At 38.4% G+C, this 20168-nt stretch overlaps 1 protein-coding gene across 1 annotated transcript in view; it reads right to left on the bottom strand.

Annotated features, from left to right (window-relative positions):
* The window catches only part of URI1 (URI1 prefoldin like chaperone), a 61943-nt gene extending 41989 nt beyond the window's left edge, over nucleotides 1-19954 (bottom strand). Inside the window, exon 1 of the mRNA XM_055554058.1 lies at nucleotides 19518-19954. Coding sequence (XP_055410033.1) covers nucleotides 19518-19610 — 93 coding nt within the window. The 5' untranslated portion in view covers nucleotides 19611-19954. The remainder of the gene's footprint in view (nucleotides 1-19517) is intronic.
* Between the last annotated feature and the right edge of the window lie 214 nt (nucleotides 19955-20168).

Below are 20168 nucleotides of genomic sequence, written 5' to 3'. Positions count from 1 at the left end.
CCAGGAAGCCTTTTTAATTAGTAAATATGTAAATTTGCCACATATGCTTTTTATGTTTAAAAAACAAGTTCCTGGTAGAATGGCATGTATTCTTGCCATCACCCTTTATGATCTTAACTCTCCATTTTTCTGTAGCTATTTTTCCCCCACCCTTTTTCTTTCCTGAAATAAGTTTCCCCCAAGAACAGATATTAAAGGATAAAATAACAAAAATCCACTTCACAATTAACAAGAGAAATTTTCACTACCAAAATATTTTCTTCGTTAAAAGTATTTATTGGTTACATTTAGGGGTTAGAACAAGAGTCTTCAGTTAGACATTATCCAAATGTAGGCTAGATATTTTGTAAACTCAAGAAATAAAGGAAAACGTGAAAGAGGCAGGTATGAATACATACCATAGCCTTCTGATGATATGTCTACAGTTAAATCTTTGTTTACATGATTTATAACCCACCTAATTCCAATAAACATTTGAACCCAAGTGGCTGTACTTACACTGATATCTTTCTAGTTTTCTCCTTTTATTCAAAAAGAAAATATTAGTAAATTTTTATGACTTAGTTGCCAAGGAAATCTGTGGAAAGGAGAAAATCTTATGATTCATCTGGGGTTTTACAGTCTCTTTTTTCTGTTAAAAGTAATGCCAACTAACCTTATTTCTTCTGAAATGGACTAGATTAATTATTAAATAAACTGACTATAAGATAGTGAGACTGGTTCTAAAATCAACTTTTGAAAAACACAGTGAAACAACAAAACACATTTCATTACTATACCACTTTTTAAGACACATTCAGTCTACCATTAGGAGTGTTTACCAATAGCCCAATTGTTAAAAAAAAAAAAAATCCTTCGGTATGCTTTCTTTATGACTCAAAATTGCCCTTTTCCTAAGAAGTCCCCTGGACTGCAAGGAGATCCAACCAGTCAATCCTAAAGAAAATGAATCCTGAATATTCACTGGAAGGACTGATGCTGAAGCTGACGCTACCATACTTAGGCCACCTGACGTGAAGAACTAACTTCTTAGAAAAGACCCTGATGCTGGTAAAGACTGAAGGCAGGAGGAAACAGGGACGACAGAGGATGAGAAGATTGGATGGAATTACCAACTCAATGGACATGAGTTTGCTCAAGCTTCGGGAACTGATGATAGGGAAGCCTGGCGTGCTGCAGTCGCAGAGAGTACAATACGACTGAGCGACTGAACTGAACTAAGAAGTAATAATAACACTGGTAAATGCCAGGACTTTATGTGATGAAACAGTTCAATAAGATGAGTCTTCACTTTTTAAAAAGAGGAAACTTAAGTTCAGAGATGGAGTAACTTCCTCGATATTACAAACTGCCTGAGAACTGCTAAAAGATAAAATCCGTTTTAATGCCAGGTCTATCTAATCGCAAAGCCGATACTCACTGTATTGGACTGTTCTCAACCATCATAAATCTTACTGGGTACAAGGAAAAGCAGCTGCTTTGTATCTGCAGTTTTCCTTAAAACACTGATTGATGCTGCTACTTCTTCACTTCCTCCACATACCATCCCACACACACTGACAAGACCTTGCCAATAATGTTAGGAAAAGCAAATAAGCTTAACTGGACCAACTCACTAATAAAAATTTTTATTTCTTCCAATGCCTCATACAACTCCTGGCCCTCTCAAGTCAAGCAACTCAGTATGAATATAAACAACAGATTTCCCAAGCCCCACATACACACATGTATGCGTGTGTGTGTGTGTGTGTGTCTGTATGTGTGTCTGTGTGTCTGTTTTAGGGGGAGAGGGTGGTGGGCCAACCCTATTATATATTTTTAAGGCACTTACAACTAATCAAGTTAGATGCCCAAGATGACAATGATAGTCTACTCAATAACCTATTTTTCTTTAGGTCAGTGTCCAGCTAACATATATACACATTCAATTATAAAATAATCGGCAAGTTTTAAAATCAGTAAACTATTAATACAAGAATATTTTCCTCTTTTTTCCCTCAGGAGGCACTTTTTAAAAATTATTATAAAGAAAGGAATGAATGACTTACCATGTATTAAGATCTCCATTACTTAGTTCCATTTGTGCTATTTGCTTTGGTTAACAGACCGCAAGGGGGCCTCAACCTATGAGTTTTCCATGATAAGAACAGCACCACATTAAAACTAGACCAGAACAGAGAGGCTAAAGGGTAAGTTTGCATAAGTCTTAAATGATATTTCTCTCAAAAATGCTTCACTTTACTTCTAAAACTTCTCTCACTGCACTGCAATTCCATATTCTCCCTGTACAGGTTAATGCATAAAATAACAATCTGAGGATTCACTAATCAGTGCTTTCCACATTTACATGATTTGCTTCTCTTGCTAGACTATGTCTTCAAAAAAAGATGATATAATTTTGGGTTTTAAAGCTACTGAGTAGTCACAAAGGAAAAAAATTATAAATGGTGACTAAATCCAATAGATAGTGGACATGCACGATTATCTGGCAGCTACTTAAATGGCTGAGAATAATTTCTTAAAGGACATACTGTCAATTAATAGATGTATAAACGCCATTACCAAAGTATATAAGAAGTACACGTAAGGAAAACTGGTAAAATATTATAAGTCTTCTAAATAAGCCTCTCTGCAAAGAAGGTTAGAAATGACTACAAAGAAATAGCAATAAGCACTAATAAACTAACAAAAGAAATAGCAATAAGCACTAATAAACTATAATAAGCTGTTTCTGTATAAAAATTTTAAATTTATTTTTAAATATGCTAAAAAATGAAAATAATAGAACTACTATCGAAAGTTAACAATAATTATAAGCTGCTGTTAAAACACTTAAATGTTTTTTCCAAAATCCAGGAAACTCTTAATTGTACTAGATGAAAGGTCAATGATATGGGCCAGGTCTCCTTTACTCATGTGCCACATAGTAAGTGTGCAACAAGGCCTTTTAAAGGAGTACAGATCTACAATTACTTAGCCGAAAATCTCAGGGAAAGATGTTTCTCAATTTAGAACTTTTCATAATTTAGTCAAGTTATATCTTGCAGTAGTAGAACACTACCCTGTATCAAATATAGTGACATTTTCAGGGAAACATGAATATTCAAAGTAGAATAAAATACCTCACTCAAATCAGTTTCATCAACAAATGAATATGACAGAAACTTAGGAATAACTTTGTTTTCAGTTTTTAAGACTTCTGAATTGAAGCTCGCCTATTGTTTTATTAGAGATATCAATCATTTCTTCTCCATTCCCACTACTTTCTAAAACCTCACCCTCGTCTCATCTGCAACAGGCAGAGGACCCCATTTCTCCATTTGGAGAAATGTAAATGGAGCCAGTGTAAATGAAGAGGATCCACACAAATTGAGCCAATCAAATTTACTCTGGACTCAGAGACTGAGGTGATTACAGATTCTGGACTGGAAAAGGTGACCACAAAGGGATTTGCGCAAGCTAAATCTAACAAAGTTCTCCACAAGGTAACGACATAAATGTACAAGAAAGTGAAACACACACACACACATACACAAAATAATCCTATCCCTGAGTTCTTCCTAACTTTTTATAGTACTTTACAAACTTTCTTCCAAGCATTTCTGTGGTTTATAATTGATTAAGAAAACTTCGTAAGTAAGCCAGCTACATAGATTAAAATGAGAGTATGCCTGTGAAGATCTCCAAGAAAACAAGTAATTCATTAAAGAACAGAAATAGTAGCTGTGCTTAGTTACTCAGACGTGTACAACTCTTTGCAACCCCATGGACTGGAGCTCATGAGGCTCCTCCATCCAAGGGAATTCTCCAGGCAAGAATACTGGAGTGGATTGTCATCCTCCTCCAGAGGATCTTCCCAACCCAGGATTGAACCCAGGTCTCCCACATTGCAGGTGGATTCTTGACCATCTGAGCCACCAGGGAAGCAGAAATAATAGAATGATGGGGGGAAAATATCTTGACAAGTAAAAAAGAAGTCAAATTGAAAGGCCCTTGCACCAATCAAAGTAGTACATTTTTATTTTAAAGAAACACTAACAGTGACTAGAGCAAAATTAATACTAAATCACTTGCAAGTAGCTACGTAACTAACCTCCAAGTTGGGACAAAAAGCGTATAACAAACCAGTAATTCCTCTGAAAACTGGCAAAGCCAGATGAACACAAAGTCATCTCTTAGAAGGCACCTAAGAGTTGCCCAAGAAGTTGGAACAAGAGGGACTAAAATTCAGGAGATAACTATGGAGAATTAAGTTAATGCTTTTTTCTTGGACAACTCAAAGCACAGTGAAAAGGCTGAGAATTATACTTTGTCCTGAGCAGAAGTTTAAAGCAGTCTGAGAAGGCTGTAGTAACAAAATCAGAGACATGAAAGATCTTAAGCATGTGGCTGTCTTTTCCTCTCATGGCATGTATGAACTTCTGAGGTTGAAACGGCCAAAAAACTGAAAGGCTGAAAAGCAGAGCTCAGGGAACTGATGAAACAAAACTTAAGAGTTCAGAAGCCTTCAAGGGAAGAAGTCTGGTGAACAAACTAGGTTTTCAGAAGAAAAGCCAAGAAAAAATCAGATGAAAGCCAAGAAAGAATCAAAGATAGCTGATATTTTACAATAAACAAAACCCAACCTGCACTCCATTCAGTACCTGCCTGAATTGAGGTGTCCCAACTCCTACTTTATCAACCTAGTGAAGAAAGGGTAAAACTTTTCCAGAAGAAGATATACTCTTCAGGAGTAACCAAAATTGTAAAGACTCTAAAATATTAATTAAATTAACATTTAATTGTAAATACTTCAGTAGTATTTACATTTCTAGCATTTAATTAAAAATAACTATATTACCAAGAAATAGGACCATATGAGCAAACCTCAAAAAGAAGAAAAACAACACAAAATAGAACCCAATAAGCAATCTACATATTCGAGTTAACCAAGACATTAAAATATAATTATTAATATGTTCAAGAAAACAGTGGAAAAGATTGAAGAAATACATGAAAAGATGGCATATTTCCCTAGACAATTAGTATATACACAAGAAAAGAATCAAAAGGATAATCTTTAACTGAAACATCTAAAATGAGTTCAATAAATGGTGTTAACAGGAGGTTAACACACAAGTCAGAATTTTGAACTGGATGACATGTTGATAAAAAAATATCATAATAAAAGCCCAGAGATTAAAAAACAAAGTGGAAAATATAGAAAAGACCAATAAGAGACATATGAAACACTATAATTGAAGATCTACAGAGAGAACAGATCTGAACAACAAACCTCTACAAGATTTTCTAAATATAAGAGGAAGGTATTAACCAACAGATTTAAGAAGCTCTAAGAATTTCAAGCAAGAGAAATGAAAAAAGAAAAATTATATGAAGGCACAATATAGTCCCACTGATGAAAATCACAGAAAAACAGAAAATTTTACAATCAACATAGGGGAGAAAGAGCAGGGAAGAGATACAGTACCTTCAAAGCAGCAGTAAGAAGAGTTAAAACTAGAGATAACTTCAATAAAAACAATGCTAGAAACTGGAAAAATTGGATAAAAATCTTAAAGTTTGGTAAAAAATAACTGAAAATTTATAAATTATGTACAGAGCAAACAGATCCTCCAACATGAATGAAAAGTAAAAACATTTTCCCACAAAAAATTCTGCACCAGCAGATTTTTACTGGAAGAAATACTACAGGTAATTATGTGACGTGACAGAGGAGTTAGCTAAGGCTAAAGCTGTAATCACCATGCAACATATAAATGTATTAAAACAATACACTGTACACCTGAAACTTACACAATAGTACATGTCAATTCTATCTCAATAAAGACATATTATACAGGCAAAAAGAACTACTACAAGAAGCTATTTGGAGCAACAGAAATTCAGAAAGAACTAAAAAGCAACTGTACAGATAATTTTGTCAAGGTAAGGATAATCAGTATTGATCACAGAACAATTAAATACTGTATTGTGGTATTTAAAACACATAGAATTAAAATGAATGGAAGCAATAATGCAAGAAGTGAGATGAATAAATGAATATATGTTGCAATCTCTAGGAATAATTTCTCCAGTAAAAAAGCACAGTATAAATAGATATACATTTAGTGCCAACATCTACATAAAATAAGAGTACTAGGTAGGGTACCACAGCAAAAAAGAATATATTTTGAACGAGTTACCGGAGGGGAGAAAATAGGGTATGTCTGATTAAATCAAAGGAAGGTGCACCAAAAAATAAAAAAAATAGAGGGAAAAAAACAGAAAAGTGGATCAAATAGACAAACTTTACACCTACCGCGTGTGCTAAGTCCCTTCAGTCTTTGTGACCCTATGGACTGCAGCCCGTCAGGCTCCTCTGTCCATGGGATTCTCCAGGCAATACTGGAGTGGGTTGCCATGCCCTCATTTAGGGGATCTTCTCAAACCAGGGATCAAATTCGGGTCTCTCACATCTCCTGCACTGGCAGACAGGCTCTTTACCACTAGTGCCACCTGGGAAGACCCTTACACTCATAGAATTTTTTTAAAAAATAAGAAAATAAGATGTGTTAGCAAGGATGTAGAAAAACTGGAACACTTCAAATAGTGTGTACTGTTGATGGGAATGCAAAATAGAACAGCCACTGGAAAACAGTATGGTGGTTTCTCAAAAATGAAACACAGAATTACCATATAATCTAACAATTCCACTTCTGGGTATATACCCAAAGGAATTGAAAGCAAAGACACTTGTTCACAGCAGCCAAAAGGTGAAACCAACCCATATCCACAGACAGATGAACAAACAATAAAATGTACAATATACATGCAATGGAATATTACTCAGCCTTTAAAAGGAAACTGACAGATGCTGTAATATGCATCAACCTTGAAGGCATGAGTGTAAGTGAAATAAGCCAGTACAAATGGACACAAACTGTATGATTCCACTTATATGAGGTACCCAAAGTAATTAAATTCAGAGAGACAGATAATGGTAGTTACCAGGGGATGGGGAAAGGGATAACAGAGTGTTATTGTTTAATCAGTTTTGCAAGGCAAAAGAAGTCCTGGAGCTGGATGGTAATGTTGACAGAACCACAATGTGAATGTATTTAATGCCACTGAAATGTATACTTAAAATTATTTAAATGAAAAATTTTGTTATATTCTACAACTTTTAAAGTAAAAAAATAAAAAAGTCAAGTACAAAAATGAAAAAATGAAACTAAATACATCAGTTACTGATGTATTTAGTTTAGGATGACTAAACATCCTACACAAAAGAGAAAGATGTCCAGACTGAATTCTTAAAACCACAACTAAATGCTGTTATAAGAACAGATTTATACACTTTGTACACAGACTAAAATTAAAAGATGAAAAAATTTATCATGAAAAGAAACAAAAGTAAAATATACTAATGTAGCCATATCAGTACAGTAGTCAATAAAGAATACCTGAAGGCAAGAAATATCACTAGAGATAAAATACTTCAGAATGATAAAAATGTCCCCTGATCAGGAAGCTATTAAGAGTCTTAAATTTGTATGCACCAAAAAACATAACTTTAAAATGTATAACACAAAGGCTGAGAAAAGGATAAATCTATAACCACAGTGGAGATCCTCCTTATCTCTTCATAACTGATAGAACTAGAAAACAAACCAACCAAAAAAATTAACAAGTATATCAAATAATTGTACACCACATTCAATCAACCTGAACTATGGAACTCAAAACTGCAAAATTCATATTCTTTCCAAATAATTAATGGACAGTAACCAAAAACAGATCATATACCAGGCCATACAGCAAGTCTTAAATTTCTAATCAGAACAGAATTAAATATGACGTAAACAATAGAAAAGTAAAAAAAACTCAGTGTTTAGAAATTAAGGAACATTTTCTAAGTAATTCCCAGGTCAATACACCTCAGTAAGAATTAGAAAATATTTCAACTAATTAAATAACATTCAAAACATGTGGGGTGCCTAAGGTAATAGAGAAAATTTTAAAACTCAAAAAAATATATACTGTAAAGAAAAAATAGTAAAATCTCTGATTTTTGTGTCTCTAACAGCTTTTGTCTCAAGAAGCTAGGAAAAAACTATAGCCAATGAGAAATTTTTAAAAGAAAAATATAAAAGCAGAAACCAATGAAAATTAAACTTACAAAAGAAAAATCAATAAAGTAAAAAACTGGTTCTTTAAAAAGACAGATTAGGACTAATAAATCCCTAGGAAGATATATCAAGAAGAAAAAAGACACACAAGAACTGCAAATAACAGAAATTAAAAAGAGGACATCACTACCAAGCCTACAGATATTTCTAAATTTTAAAATATCCATACAAGGAAAATACAAGGCCTAGACAGTCTCACTGGAAAATGAGTCCAAATATTTAAGGTAGAATCATACCAATAATACACAAAGTCTTTTTACAGAATATACAAAAATGATAGTTGTTTTATGAGGTCAGCATGATTCTGGACATCAAGGAAAGAAAATTACAAACCAATATGATACACAGCCACAGAAACAAAACACCATACTCTACAGAATTAGAGCCATGACTTAGAAGCTCGCAATGACTTCTTGCTAGAAACAGGAGCAAAAATGAAACAGGCCAGCCCTAATAAAACCCAAAACCAACTCTCAACCGAGCTGTGTTGGTCCACTAGTACTCTGGCTGCTTAAAGAAAATTTATCCCTCTTTGAAGGATGGTAACAACATCAGTAGCCTATGATATTTTCACTACACTGTCTGACATCCAATCAAAAATTACAAGGCAGTCTATGAAAACAGGAACAGCAGATGAGAAATCAAGAGAAGAAATAAACAGAAACATAGCTTCATTTAATTTACATACTGCAGTTACAAGACACACTTTTATGATTAATATATTCACGAAAACAGAGGGAAGGTTGAAGATGTCAATACAGGCCTCAAATTTATTAAAGAAATGTCAAAACAAATTCTTGAAAAATATAATATAACTGAGATTAAGCATTTAGTAAAAGAATTTACCAGTAGATTAAATCTGTAAGAACAAGATTAGTGAACAGGAATAGATGTCAGAAGACGGTATCCATAAAGTCATATAGATCAAGAGGAAGCAAGGAAATACAGAAAAGAGAGTTAAGACATATGAGACAGTGAAAATGTCTAATATGTATACTCAAGAGTACAAAAAGTGAAGAAGACAGTGACATAAAACCAGCAGCCAGAACAGCACACAAGAATTTTCTAAATTGACAAGTCAAGTCATCAAATTATAGATTTAATAAACTCCATATTCAAAGCAGGCAAACCTAGTCTACACATAAGGAAAATCAAAACTACACATCATAATCAACTGCCTAAAAACCAAGATGGAAAGTCCAAAACCAGACAGAGGGAAGATATACCCAAAATTTTCAGTGAAGGAAACAGTAAGACTAATAGAAGACTGAAAGAAACCAGACATCAAAAAGATAATGGAATGGCATCTTCCAAGTGTTGGGGGAAAAAATCCTCTCCCAGCTCAGAACTAAATAAAAATTACAACAGAATATCAACAAGAATAATCTTAATTTGGGGGGATGAGGTGAATTTTTTAAAACATGCAAAAATAAAATATATGACAATAGCACAAATGAGGGAGGGTTCATGAAATTAAGCCATCAAAAGATTTCTGAATAATTTCCTAAGTGGCAAAATTTCAGAAGATTTTGTGAAAAATTTTCTACTAATTTATGGTAGACTGCAATAAGAGATACTATAATTTCTAGGATAATAACTAAAATGAAAATAGAAAAAAAAAGAAAATAGAAACCATATGACTATAAAGCTACAAGAATTTTAAATAGAATTAAATATTTTAATAACACAAAAGAAAGAAATAAAGGAACAATAACAAATGTGACAAGTTGAAAATCTGTGGCAAAATGAGTAAACAAACTCCAAGTGACAGATGAGAAAATTTAAAGACTAAAGATATACATGTTCACAAACTGGAAGTGCAAAAATAAAAACAATCAGGTAACATCAGAATGCTAAAAATTAAAGACTGACAATATTAAAAAATGCCAACATTTAACAGAAAAATCTCACATATTATTTTTCAAATAAGGGTTTAATTAAGATAAGTTAGTGGGTGTCTTAAGACAGAAAGTATAGATCATATAGAAAGAACTGACAGGGAACTCCTTGGCGGTCCAGTGGTTAGGACTTGGCACTTCCACCACAGTGACCTGGCTTCAATCTCTGGATGGGAAACTAAGATTCTGCAAGCTATGAGATGCATCCAGAAAGTAAAATAAGTTTTTAAAAAAGAAAGAACTGACCAGATTTAGTAAATCAGAAGATGGATCAGGGCAAGCTGAAAAGATTCTGGTTTGAATAATGTTGCCCAGAATCAGGATGAGTATGGTGCCTATGTACCAACATTAGGGTCAATGATAAATTAATATTAATAAATGAGACTGAGCTGCTTGTGGGCCATCCAAGTTAAGCTGCCCAACAGTTAACAGATCTGGAAGAGGCCTGGCATACAGGAGTATTCGAGGACACGCAGAGTGAGAAAAGACAACTGTCAATAATGAGAAGTATAGGGATTACCAACATTCAAGCATTAGATGAGGACACTAAAGAGACTTAAGTAGGCACAGAGAAAGACAGAGCCAGAAAAAAAGAAAAGTCACAAAAGTTCCTACTGTACAGAGAATTTCAAGTTTCCCAGGGAACAATTAAAGTTTCAAATAAAACACAGAGGTCAAGTAAGGCTAGATCTGAGAAAGGGTCCACTGAGTTTGCCAAGTAAAAAACTTTAGATAGAATAATTTCAAAGAAAAGACAGAGGCAGAAGATAGTTTATAGCAGGTTGAAAAGCAAAGAATTAGAAGGAGAACAATTATCACACTACATTAAGCTTTCTGTTAAAATGTTTGCAAACAAATCCGTAAGTCCCTCAAGGAGAAAAAAGAAACCCTGTGTATCACTGTATCTAGGACAGTGCCTGGCACATAACTCGGTTTTGTCTTTTTGTTCTTTGGGGAAAAGCACTCATTTTCTATAACTCTTTAATAGTACTCAATTCACAAACATCAGGAAACCAAACAAGGAACAATTTTTGCTGTACTGTATTAGGATTTTTTTCTAAAGGTTTAAAAAAAAAAAACCACACACATTTAGGGTATTTAGCTTTCAAATACACAGTTGACAATTCAGAAATTTTTGTTTTCTGTCCATAATAGGAAAGAGAAGATAAGTGACAGAGAAAGACACTTCACCATTAATAAACAGATTACAATATGAATTAAAAAGAGAGCAGCTTTCTTCACCAGCGCCGTCCAATAGAATTTTCTATTATGATGGAAATCTCCCAACTCCACACTGTCCAACGCAATAGCCAATAGCCACATGTGGCCACTGAACACTTGAAATGTAGCTTCATAACTAAAAATTTTTTTAATTTTACTTAATTTGAATTTTAAATGTAACAGTCACATGTAGTTAATGGCCATCATATTGGATAGCACAAACAGACACAGATGATGGTGAAAATATAAATGTAAAATAAGTCTTAGATTATGAGTCTTCAGGTAACAGTACCCTAGATAAACTTTCTCAAGTTTCAACAATTGGGGAAGGAGGCAAGATAGCAAAAATGGAAGACATGGAATTCGCCTCTCCTCACAAGCATGTCAAGAATACATTTACATGCGGCACAATTCTCACAGAGCACCTGCTAAACACTAGCTGCTGCTGCTGCTGCTAAGTCGCTTCAGTCGTATCAGACTCTGTGCGACCCCATAGACGGCAGCCCACCAGGCTCCCCCGTCCCTGGGATTCTCCAGGCAAGAACTCTGGAGTGGGTTGCCATTTCCTTCTCCAATGCATGAAAGTGAAAAGTGAAAGTGAAGTCGCTCAGTCATGTCCGACTCTTAGCGACCCCATGGACTGCAGCCTACCAGGCTCCTCCATCCATGGGATTTTCCAGGCAAGAGTACTGGAGTGGGGTGCCACTGCCTTCTCCGCTAAACACTAGCAGATGACCTCAAATACATGAAAGGAAAGAAAAATCCCACGCAGCCTCATAGGATGATAAAAAGACTAAAAAAACATAAAAGAAAAACTAAAATGAATAAAAATTGGAAAAATAAATAAATAGGAACTAAAGAAGAGAGGATAGGGGGAGGAACTGCAACCCTGGGAGATGAGCTGAAGGTGAGGAGAAGCTCATGCTCAGAAAAGCCCATTCGCGGTGGAGATGAGCTGGGGCAAAAAAGAGACTAAGTGACCAGAGGAGAAGGCAGCAAGCAGTCTACAAAGTAGGAACTGCAGGCATGGCCCATGCTACAGCCCTATACACCCTAGCCTCAGTCATGTATCTTCTGCTGCAGCCAGGGCCAGGGTGCAGGGAAGTGGGGTTTGGAGAGTGGACCCAGAGAGGGGACAGCTGTTGGTTGTGAAGAGAGAGCCTGAAGGGACAGGAGTAAGGAGCTCCACAACTAGGAAGTTTTCGGGAGAAATACAGGCTGCTACAGAAGCAAGGTGCCATCGATTGTGGCACGCAAAGGGCACTGAGTCCAAGACGTTGGACCACCAGAAAATTCCTGGCCCAAGGAAATATTAATCAGTGTGAGCTCCACCAGAGATCTCCATCACCCAGCTCCATCCAACTGCCTGTAGGCTCCAGTGCCGGACGCTTTATGCCAAACAACCAGCAAGACAGGAACACAGTCCCATCGATCAGCAGACAGGCTGCCTAAAGTCATACTAAGCTCCTGTGCGTGTGTGCTAAGTCACTTCAGTCGTGTTCAATTCTTGGCAACCCCATGGACCGCAGCCCTCCAGGCTCCTCTGTCCATGAGACTCCCCAGGCAAGAACACTGGAATGGGATGCCATTTCCTTCTCCAGGGTACTGAGCTCACAAACACTCCAAAACACACCACCTGATGCAGCCCTGCCTGTCCGAGAGACAAGACTCAACTCCACCCACCAAAGCACAGGCACACTACCTCCCACCAGGAAGTCGACACAGGCCCCTGGACCAACCTCACCCACCAAGGGGCAGACACCAGAAACAAGAGGAACTGCAACCCTGCAGCCTTCGAAAGAGAGACCACAAACACAGTAAGTTTAGCTTAGCTGCTCAGTTTTGTCTGACTCTTTGCAACCCCATGGACTATAGCCTACCAGGCTCCTCCATCCATGGGATTTTCCAGGCAAGAGTACTGGAGTGGGTTGCCACTGCCTTCTCCAGAGGATCTTCCCAACCCAGGGATCGAACCCAGGTATTCCACATTGTAGGCAGACGCTTTACCATCTGAGCCACCAGGGAAGTCCTAACACAGTAAGTTAGACAAAATCAGACAACACAGAAACATGCTGCAGACAAAGTAGCAAGGCAAAAATCCACAAGACCAAATAAATGAAGAGGAAATAGGCAAGGTACTTGAAAAAGAATTCAGAGTAATGTTAGTAAAGATGATCCAAGATCTTAGAAACAGAGTGGAGTCATGGATCAAGAAGATACAAGAAATATTCAACAAGGACCTAGAAGAATTAAAGAACAAACAGTGATGAGCAACACAGTAACTAAAATGAAAAAATACACTAGAAGGAATCAAGGGAATAACTGAGGCAGAAGGACGGATGAGTGAGTTGGAAAACAGGATGCTGCAAACAGCTGCCAAGGAGCAGAATAAAGAGAAAGACTGAAAAGAAATAAGAACGGTCTCAAAGACCTGTGGGACAACATGAAGGGCACCAACATTTGTGTTACGGGGGTCCCAGAAGAAAAGAAACAGAAACGATCTGAACAAACATTTGAAGAGATTATAGTTGGAAACTTCCCTAACATGAGGAAGGAAATAGTCACCCAAGTCCAGGAAGGTCAGAGAATCCCATACAGGATTAGCCCAAGAAGAAACACATCAAGACACATTTAACCAAACCAACAAAAACTAAATTCAAAGAAAAAATATAAAAACCAGCAAGGGAAAAGCAACAAATAACATACAAGGGAATCCCCATAAGGTTATCAGCTGATTTTTCAACACAAACTCTGCAGGCCAGAAGTGAATGGCAAAATATATTCAAAGTGATGAAAGGGGAAAACCTGCAGATTACCCTACCCAGCAAGGATCTCATTCACATTCAAGAGAGAAATCAAAAGCTTTGAGGAGGAGCAAAAGCTAAGAGAATTCATCACCACCAAAACAGCTTTACAATAAATGCTACAGGCCTTTCTCTAGGTGGGAAACACACGAGAAGAAAAAGACCTACAGAAACAAACCCAAAACAATTAAGAAAATGTCAAAAGGAACATACAAATCAATAATTACCTTTTAAATATAAGTGGATTAAATGCTCCAACCAAAAGACACAGATTGGCTAAATGGATACAAAAACAAGATCCATATACACACTGTCTACAAGAGACCTACTTTAAACCCAGGGACCCATACAGACTGGAAGTGAGGGGATGGAAAAAGATATTCCATGCAAAAGGAAATCAAAAGAAAGTTGAAGTAGCAATACTCATATCAGACAAAATAACTTTAAAACAAAGACAATTACAAGAAATTATAATTTGGACACTACATAATGATCAAGGGATTAATCCAACAAGACAATATGACAGTTGTAAATAGATATGCACTCAATACAGGAGCACCTCAATACACAAGGCAAATGCTAACTATACCATAGAACAGGAAATCAACAGTAACACAATAATAGTGGGGGACTTTAACAGTCCACCTTACACCAAAGGATAGCTCATCCAAACAAAAAAATTAATAAGGAAACACAAGCCTTAAATAACACACTAGACCAGATAGACTTAACTGATATTTATAGGACATTCCGTCTGAAAGCAGCAGCATACACGTTCTTCTTAAGTGCACAGAGAACATTCTCCACCCTCTTGGGTCACAAATCAAGCCTCAGTAAATCTCAGAAAATTAAAATCATCAAAGTGAAAGTCACTCAGTTGTGTCCAACTCTTTGTAACCCCATGGACTATACAGTCCATTGAATTCTCCAGGCCAGAATACTGGAGTGGGTAGCCTTTTCTTTCTCTAGGGGACCTTCCCAACTTAGGGATCGAACCCAGGTCTCCCGCATCGCAGGTGAATTCTTTACCAGCTGAGCCACCAGGGAAGCCCAAGAATACTAGTGGGTAGCCTATCCTTTCTCCAGCGGATCTTCCCAACCCAGGAATCAAACCAAGGTCTCCTGCATTGCAGCCAGATTTTTTACCAACTGAGCTATTACAACTCAAGCCTCAGTAAATCTCAGAAAATTAAAATTGTATCAAGAATCTTTTCTGACCACAACGCCATGAGATTAGAAATCAATTACATGAAGAAAAACACAAATGCATAGAGGCTGAACAACATGCTACTAAATAACCAATGGATAACTGAAAAAAAATCAAAAAGAAATTTAAAAATACCTAGAAACAAATAGATTAGTCCAGAGAGGCTCCTAAGTAGATTTAATTTTTTCCACCAGATACTTCACTAATGTTGGTAAAAACTGATTTAGTTAAACGAAAAAAGCGGGTGGGGGGTGGGGATGATCCAAGTTCCCTCTTGTCCCTGTATCTTCTGAGAATTAACAGTAAATAAAATCTCCAAGGAAAAAGAAAAGGCAACCATCTAGGATAGATATTTGAATAAACTGCATCAATCCACTCCAGAAAAAGAAATAAACCTGCCTAACTGGTGTTCAAACCAACAAAGAACCATTTGTTAGGCCCAGAAAGTATTTAGCAATTAAAAGATACAACATCCCAGCTTTCATTAATTAGGTAAAAAAAATCCTATTCAATGCACTCACTTTTAGGTAAATAAGAAATGAAATTGTGTGCTTTTAAAACATTTAGTGGTACATTGCTCAGACAGTAAAGCGTCTGCCTGTAGTGCAGGAGACCCGGGTTCAATCCCTGGGTTGGGAAGATCCCCTGGAGAAGGAGATGGCAACCCACTCCAGTACTCTTGCCTGGAAAATTCCATGGACTGAGGAGCCTGGTAGGCTACAATCCACGGGGTCGCGAAGAGTCGGACACGACTGAGCAACTTCACTCACCTATATAAAGTGTTAATATGTATATACTGGATTGGCCAAAAAGTTCATACCTGAACAAACTTTTGGCCATTCTAACACACATAAACGTAATTAACCACACCACATACTGTTCTATAATTTTTTTTCACCTGTTCTATAATTTTTAATAACTGCATAAAAGTCTCCTCATACCAATCCCCTAATGTTGAATTTTTAGCTTTTTTCATTATTATAAACAAATCTGCAGGAAACCTTTCTGTGCATGTCTTTTTGCTAGATTCTTAAAAATAAACCAAACAGAAGTTTTCACCAAAAATATTTTTTTGAAAATGTCAGCAGTGATGCCATTAATGAGAACAATATTTAAATACTTGCTCCTATCCATTTACTACCAATGTCATTCATTGAAGTTGTGGATCATCCTTGCCTCTCCTCTGTCTTTCCCCTTACATTACTATTTTTCCTTGTTACTCAATGCTCCAAAGGACAATCAAGGAAAAAACAGAGAGATGGAACCAAGGTAAAATGTGTTATATTCCTTACTTGAATTAAAAAGCAAAAAATTTATGAGCAACATTTAAACCATCTCTATCTAGCCAGGTAAAAGCTTGATGTTCCCAACCCAGGGATCGAACCCAGATCTCCCACATTGCAGGCAGATTCTTTACCAGCTGAGTCAAAAGGGAAGACCAGGAATACTGGAGTGGGTAACCTATCCCTTCTCCAGCAGATCTTCCTGATCCAGGACTTGAACTGAGACCTCCTGCACTGCAAGCAGATTCTTTACCAACTAAACTATCAGGAAAGCCTCTTGATCTAGGAGCCATTGTTAATCAAGATTTCCAGAGAAAACAATGGCCTGAACCAAAGGTATCCATTGAATATAAAGAGCTCATTTGTCTCAGCAGCAGCAGCAGCTAGCTACATGAGAAGACAATGGCAACCCACTCCAGTACTCTTGCTTGTAAAATCCCATGGACCAAAAAAAAAAAATCCCATGGACCGAGGAGCCTGGTAGGCTGCAGTCCATGGGGTGGCTAAGGGTCGAACACAACTGAGCTACTTCACTTTCACTTTTCACTTTCATTCACTGAGAAGGAAATAGCAATCCACTCCAGTGTTCTTGCCTGGAGAATCCCAGGGACCGGGGAGCCTGGTGAGCTTCCGTCTATGGGGTCGCACAGAGTCAGACACGACTGAAGTAACTTAGCAGCAGCTAGCTACCAAAACTGGCGGGGGGGGTCATTCAAATCATTTTCTTCGTATTTTATTCTTTCACAGAGTCCTTGTAGGGAAAAGCAAGTCCTAAAGCACATTTAATTAGACTTACATAAAGTAATACTAACTGCTACACTGCTGTCTTTTTTCCCCTTTTAACTTCGGTGTCCCAACACTTCCTACTAGAGTTCACTGTACTCCTACAGCTGCTAGATCCCTCACAAAAATATGACTTATTTATTAACTATTTACTAGATAAAGTTTTCCCACACTGAACTGTAATTAAAGGACAGCTAACTAACCTGTGTATTTTGTGGCCTTATGGGTCTCTCCTGTCCACTGAAGCAGACTGGTTAAAATATTTGTTGCTATTTACTCAGAGGCTTTATCATGAAGTGAGAATGATCTTACACATCCATGACAGACAAGCACATGCTTGTTTTATATGCCAAAATAACACTGATTTACATCACTCAGTCGCGTCGGACTCTTTGCAGCCCCATGGACTGTAGCCCACCAGGCTCCTCCGTCCATAGGATTTTCCAGGCAAGAATACTGAAGTGGGTTGTCATTTCCTTCTCCTGGGGATTTTTCCCACCCAGGGAGAGAACCCTGACCTCCCACATTACAGGCACTCTTTACCAGCTGAGTCACCAGGGAGGTGAAAATAACATTAACACTGCACAGAAAAGTAATTTGGTAACATACTCAACTTTCTACTGAAACTGCTATTTGGGTTCCTACAGGACTGGAACTGAGAAGTGAGGTTTCAATGCAACTGGATACCAGACCCGAAAGCTGTTCAGAGCACTCAGAACCGTATCCTTTGTATTCCAGGCTCACTAACATCAGAACAAAACTAAGGATTTCTCTTTTCAACATGCCAAGTGGGAGAAAACATATCAAGTCAGCAGTATGCAAACATAAACTATGAAGGAGGAGAGAGTTAATTCCTGAGCAGAAAGAAGGGCAATAGGAAAACTCTTTTTCCAGGGTCTGTTTCACATTTTCTAAAATAAAAAATGTAAATAGTTTTTGCCAGAAATTGGTTTCATGAAGGACTGTCTTTTCTTTTTTCTTCTCTGGGGGGGGGGGGGGGGGGAGGGGGGTAAAAAAAATTGTCTTACAATTTAAATGCAGTCAGTGAACCTGAATTTTTAAACCCCCAATTTGAAAAAAGCCGAGGAAAAACGGCTCTCAGAAAGTGAAATCCAACACAAGAAATAATTTAGAACAAACAGAATACAGTAGGAAAGGTTCCCACAATTTATCCTAGCAGGTTATTTCCAAGTAAACCAGGATTTTTTAGGTTCTATGAAAAGTCCCTCATCCAGCTAAAGATTTGTTTACCCATGTAAGTAGTCATTTTTATACAGAAATGCTCAATAGAAAAGTTAGGGATTCCCAGTGTCTACAGCTTTTGAACAACTTCCTAACCTTTATAACCACGATAATCTCAATAAGATCACAAGACATATATTAAGTAAATTGAAAGTTGCCTTTCAAAGTAAGAATCTCAAACTTTCGGAGATGGTGAGAAATAAATGATAAGGAACCCAGAGGGGTAAAAAAAATCTCAGATTAAAAATCTCAGATTAAAATACTGTATTTCTTAAATTGGTATACTTCGTATGCAATCCCATTAGGAAATACAAAACTTTCTCTCCTGTTTATTAGAAGATCAAAACATTTATATAATTGAAGTTAAAATTTAACAAAACACCATTCAATTTTTACATATACGAAACTAAACCTAGAAATGCACAAGAAGCGTTACCACTGCAAGAGAGTATACATTTTAGCAACGATTAGAGAAATGGCTTAAAAAATAAGGTGAACTCTTCCATTTACATCCGTGTCCTTCACCAAGAATATTCCCACGCATCGCTGTACGCATTAAGGTTTAAAACCCACTTTCATACAGAAGTTAAACAGATTATTACATCTCTTTTCCCGCAACTCTCCCCTCCCTTCGAAGGTCGAGGGGTCCCAGACAAAAGACAACAAAAGCACGTGACAAAAGTTTCTCCTAACACGCTTTCAGGCCTAGAGGCTACGCTTCTCCCTCGTTCCGAGTCCGGGGGGCCTGGGCCCAGACCAAAAGGCTGCGGCCCACTGAGGGCTGCAGGGGGTCGGCCGGGGGTCAGGCCCCAGCCACGGGGAGGGGAAACCGGGCGCCAAGGACGCGCCGGGGAGCGGGCGCCTCCAGAAACCACTGGCTTAAGCGCGGACGGAGAGCGGCCTGTTACCTTTTCCTGCTCCTCACGGAGCCGCGCCACCTCCGGGGCGCGCAGCGGAGCCGCGGCCGAGGCGTGGGGCCTGGGGTCTGGCGGGGCCTCCATGAAGGGGATGCCGGGGCCTCAGCGGGGCGAACGAGTCCTAAACAAGTGTTTATGGAAGCGGCGTGGCCGGCGGCTGCCCAGCGCCCGCGTGCTCGCCCTCATGCACTGCGCGCCCCGCGCTGAGGAGGCCGCGCCCGCCTTCTCCGCTACCGCGGCGACCGCTGCTCTCGTCCGGGCTGCCCGCGGCCGCATCTCACACGCTCATGCCGCCCGCCGCTGCAGCCGCCGCCGCCGCCGCGGGCTCGGAGCAGCAGGCCGGCCGTTGAAGGCGAGAAACGCCGATCCGGTAGCTGGGCCGAGGGACGCGTCCTGTGGCGGCCGCGCCTCCTCCGCGCCTCCTCCGTAGGCCCCGCCCCTCGCCCCGCCCTGCGCGGCACGCTGGGAAGCGCACGCAGCCTCCGCCCTTCGTCCCGCCCCCGGTGAGTCACGTGGTGCAGGAGCGGCGCAGTGGCGGCTGGCTTATACTGAGGCTACGCTGCCTGGAAACTTTCATTCTAGGGAGGATAGACCGTTAGTTCACGGACAGGATACCTACCTTGGCCTTGTGTCCCATATATG

This window comes from Bubalus kerabau, chromosome 17, assembly GCF_029407905.1.
Source record: "Bubalus kerabau isolate K-KA32 ecotype Philippines breed swamp buffalo chromosome 17, PCC_UOA_SB_1v2, whole genome shotgun sequence".
Lineage (NCBI taxonomy): Eukaryota > Metazoa > Chordata > Mammalia > Artiodactyla > Bovidae > Bubalus > Bubalus kerabau.
Note: the sequence above shows the minus strand (reverse complement) of the source record. Positions and strands in the feature narration are given on the sequence as shown.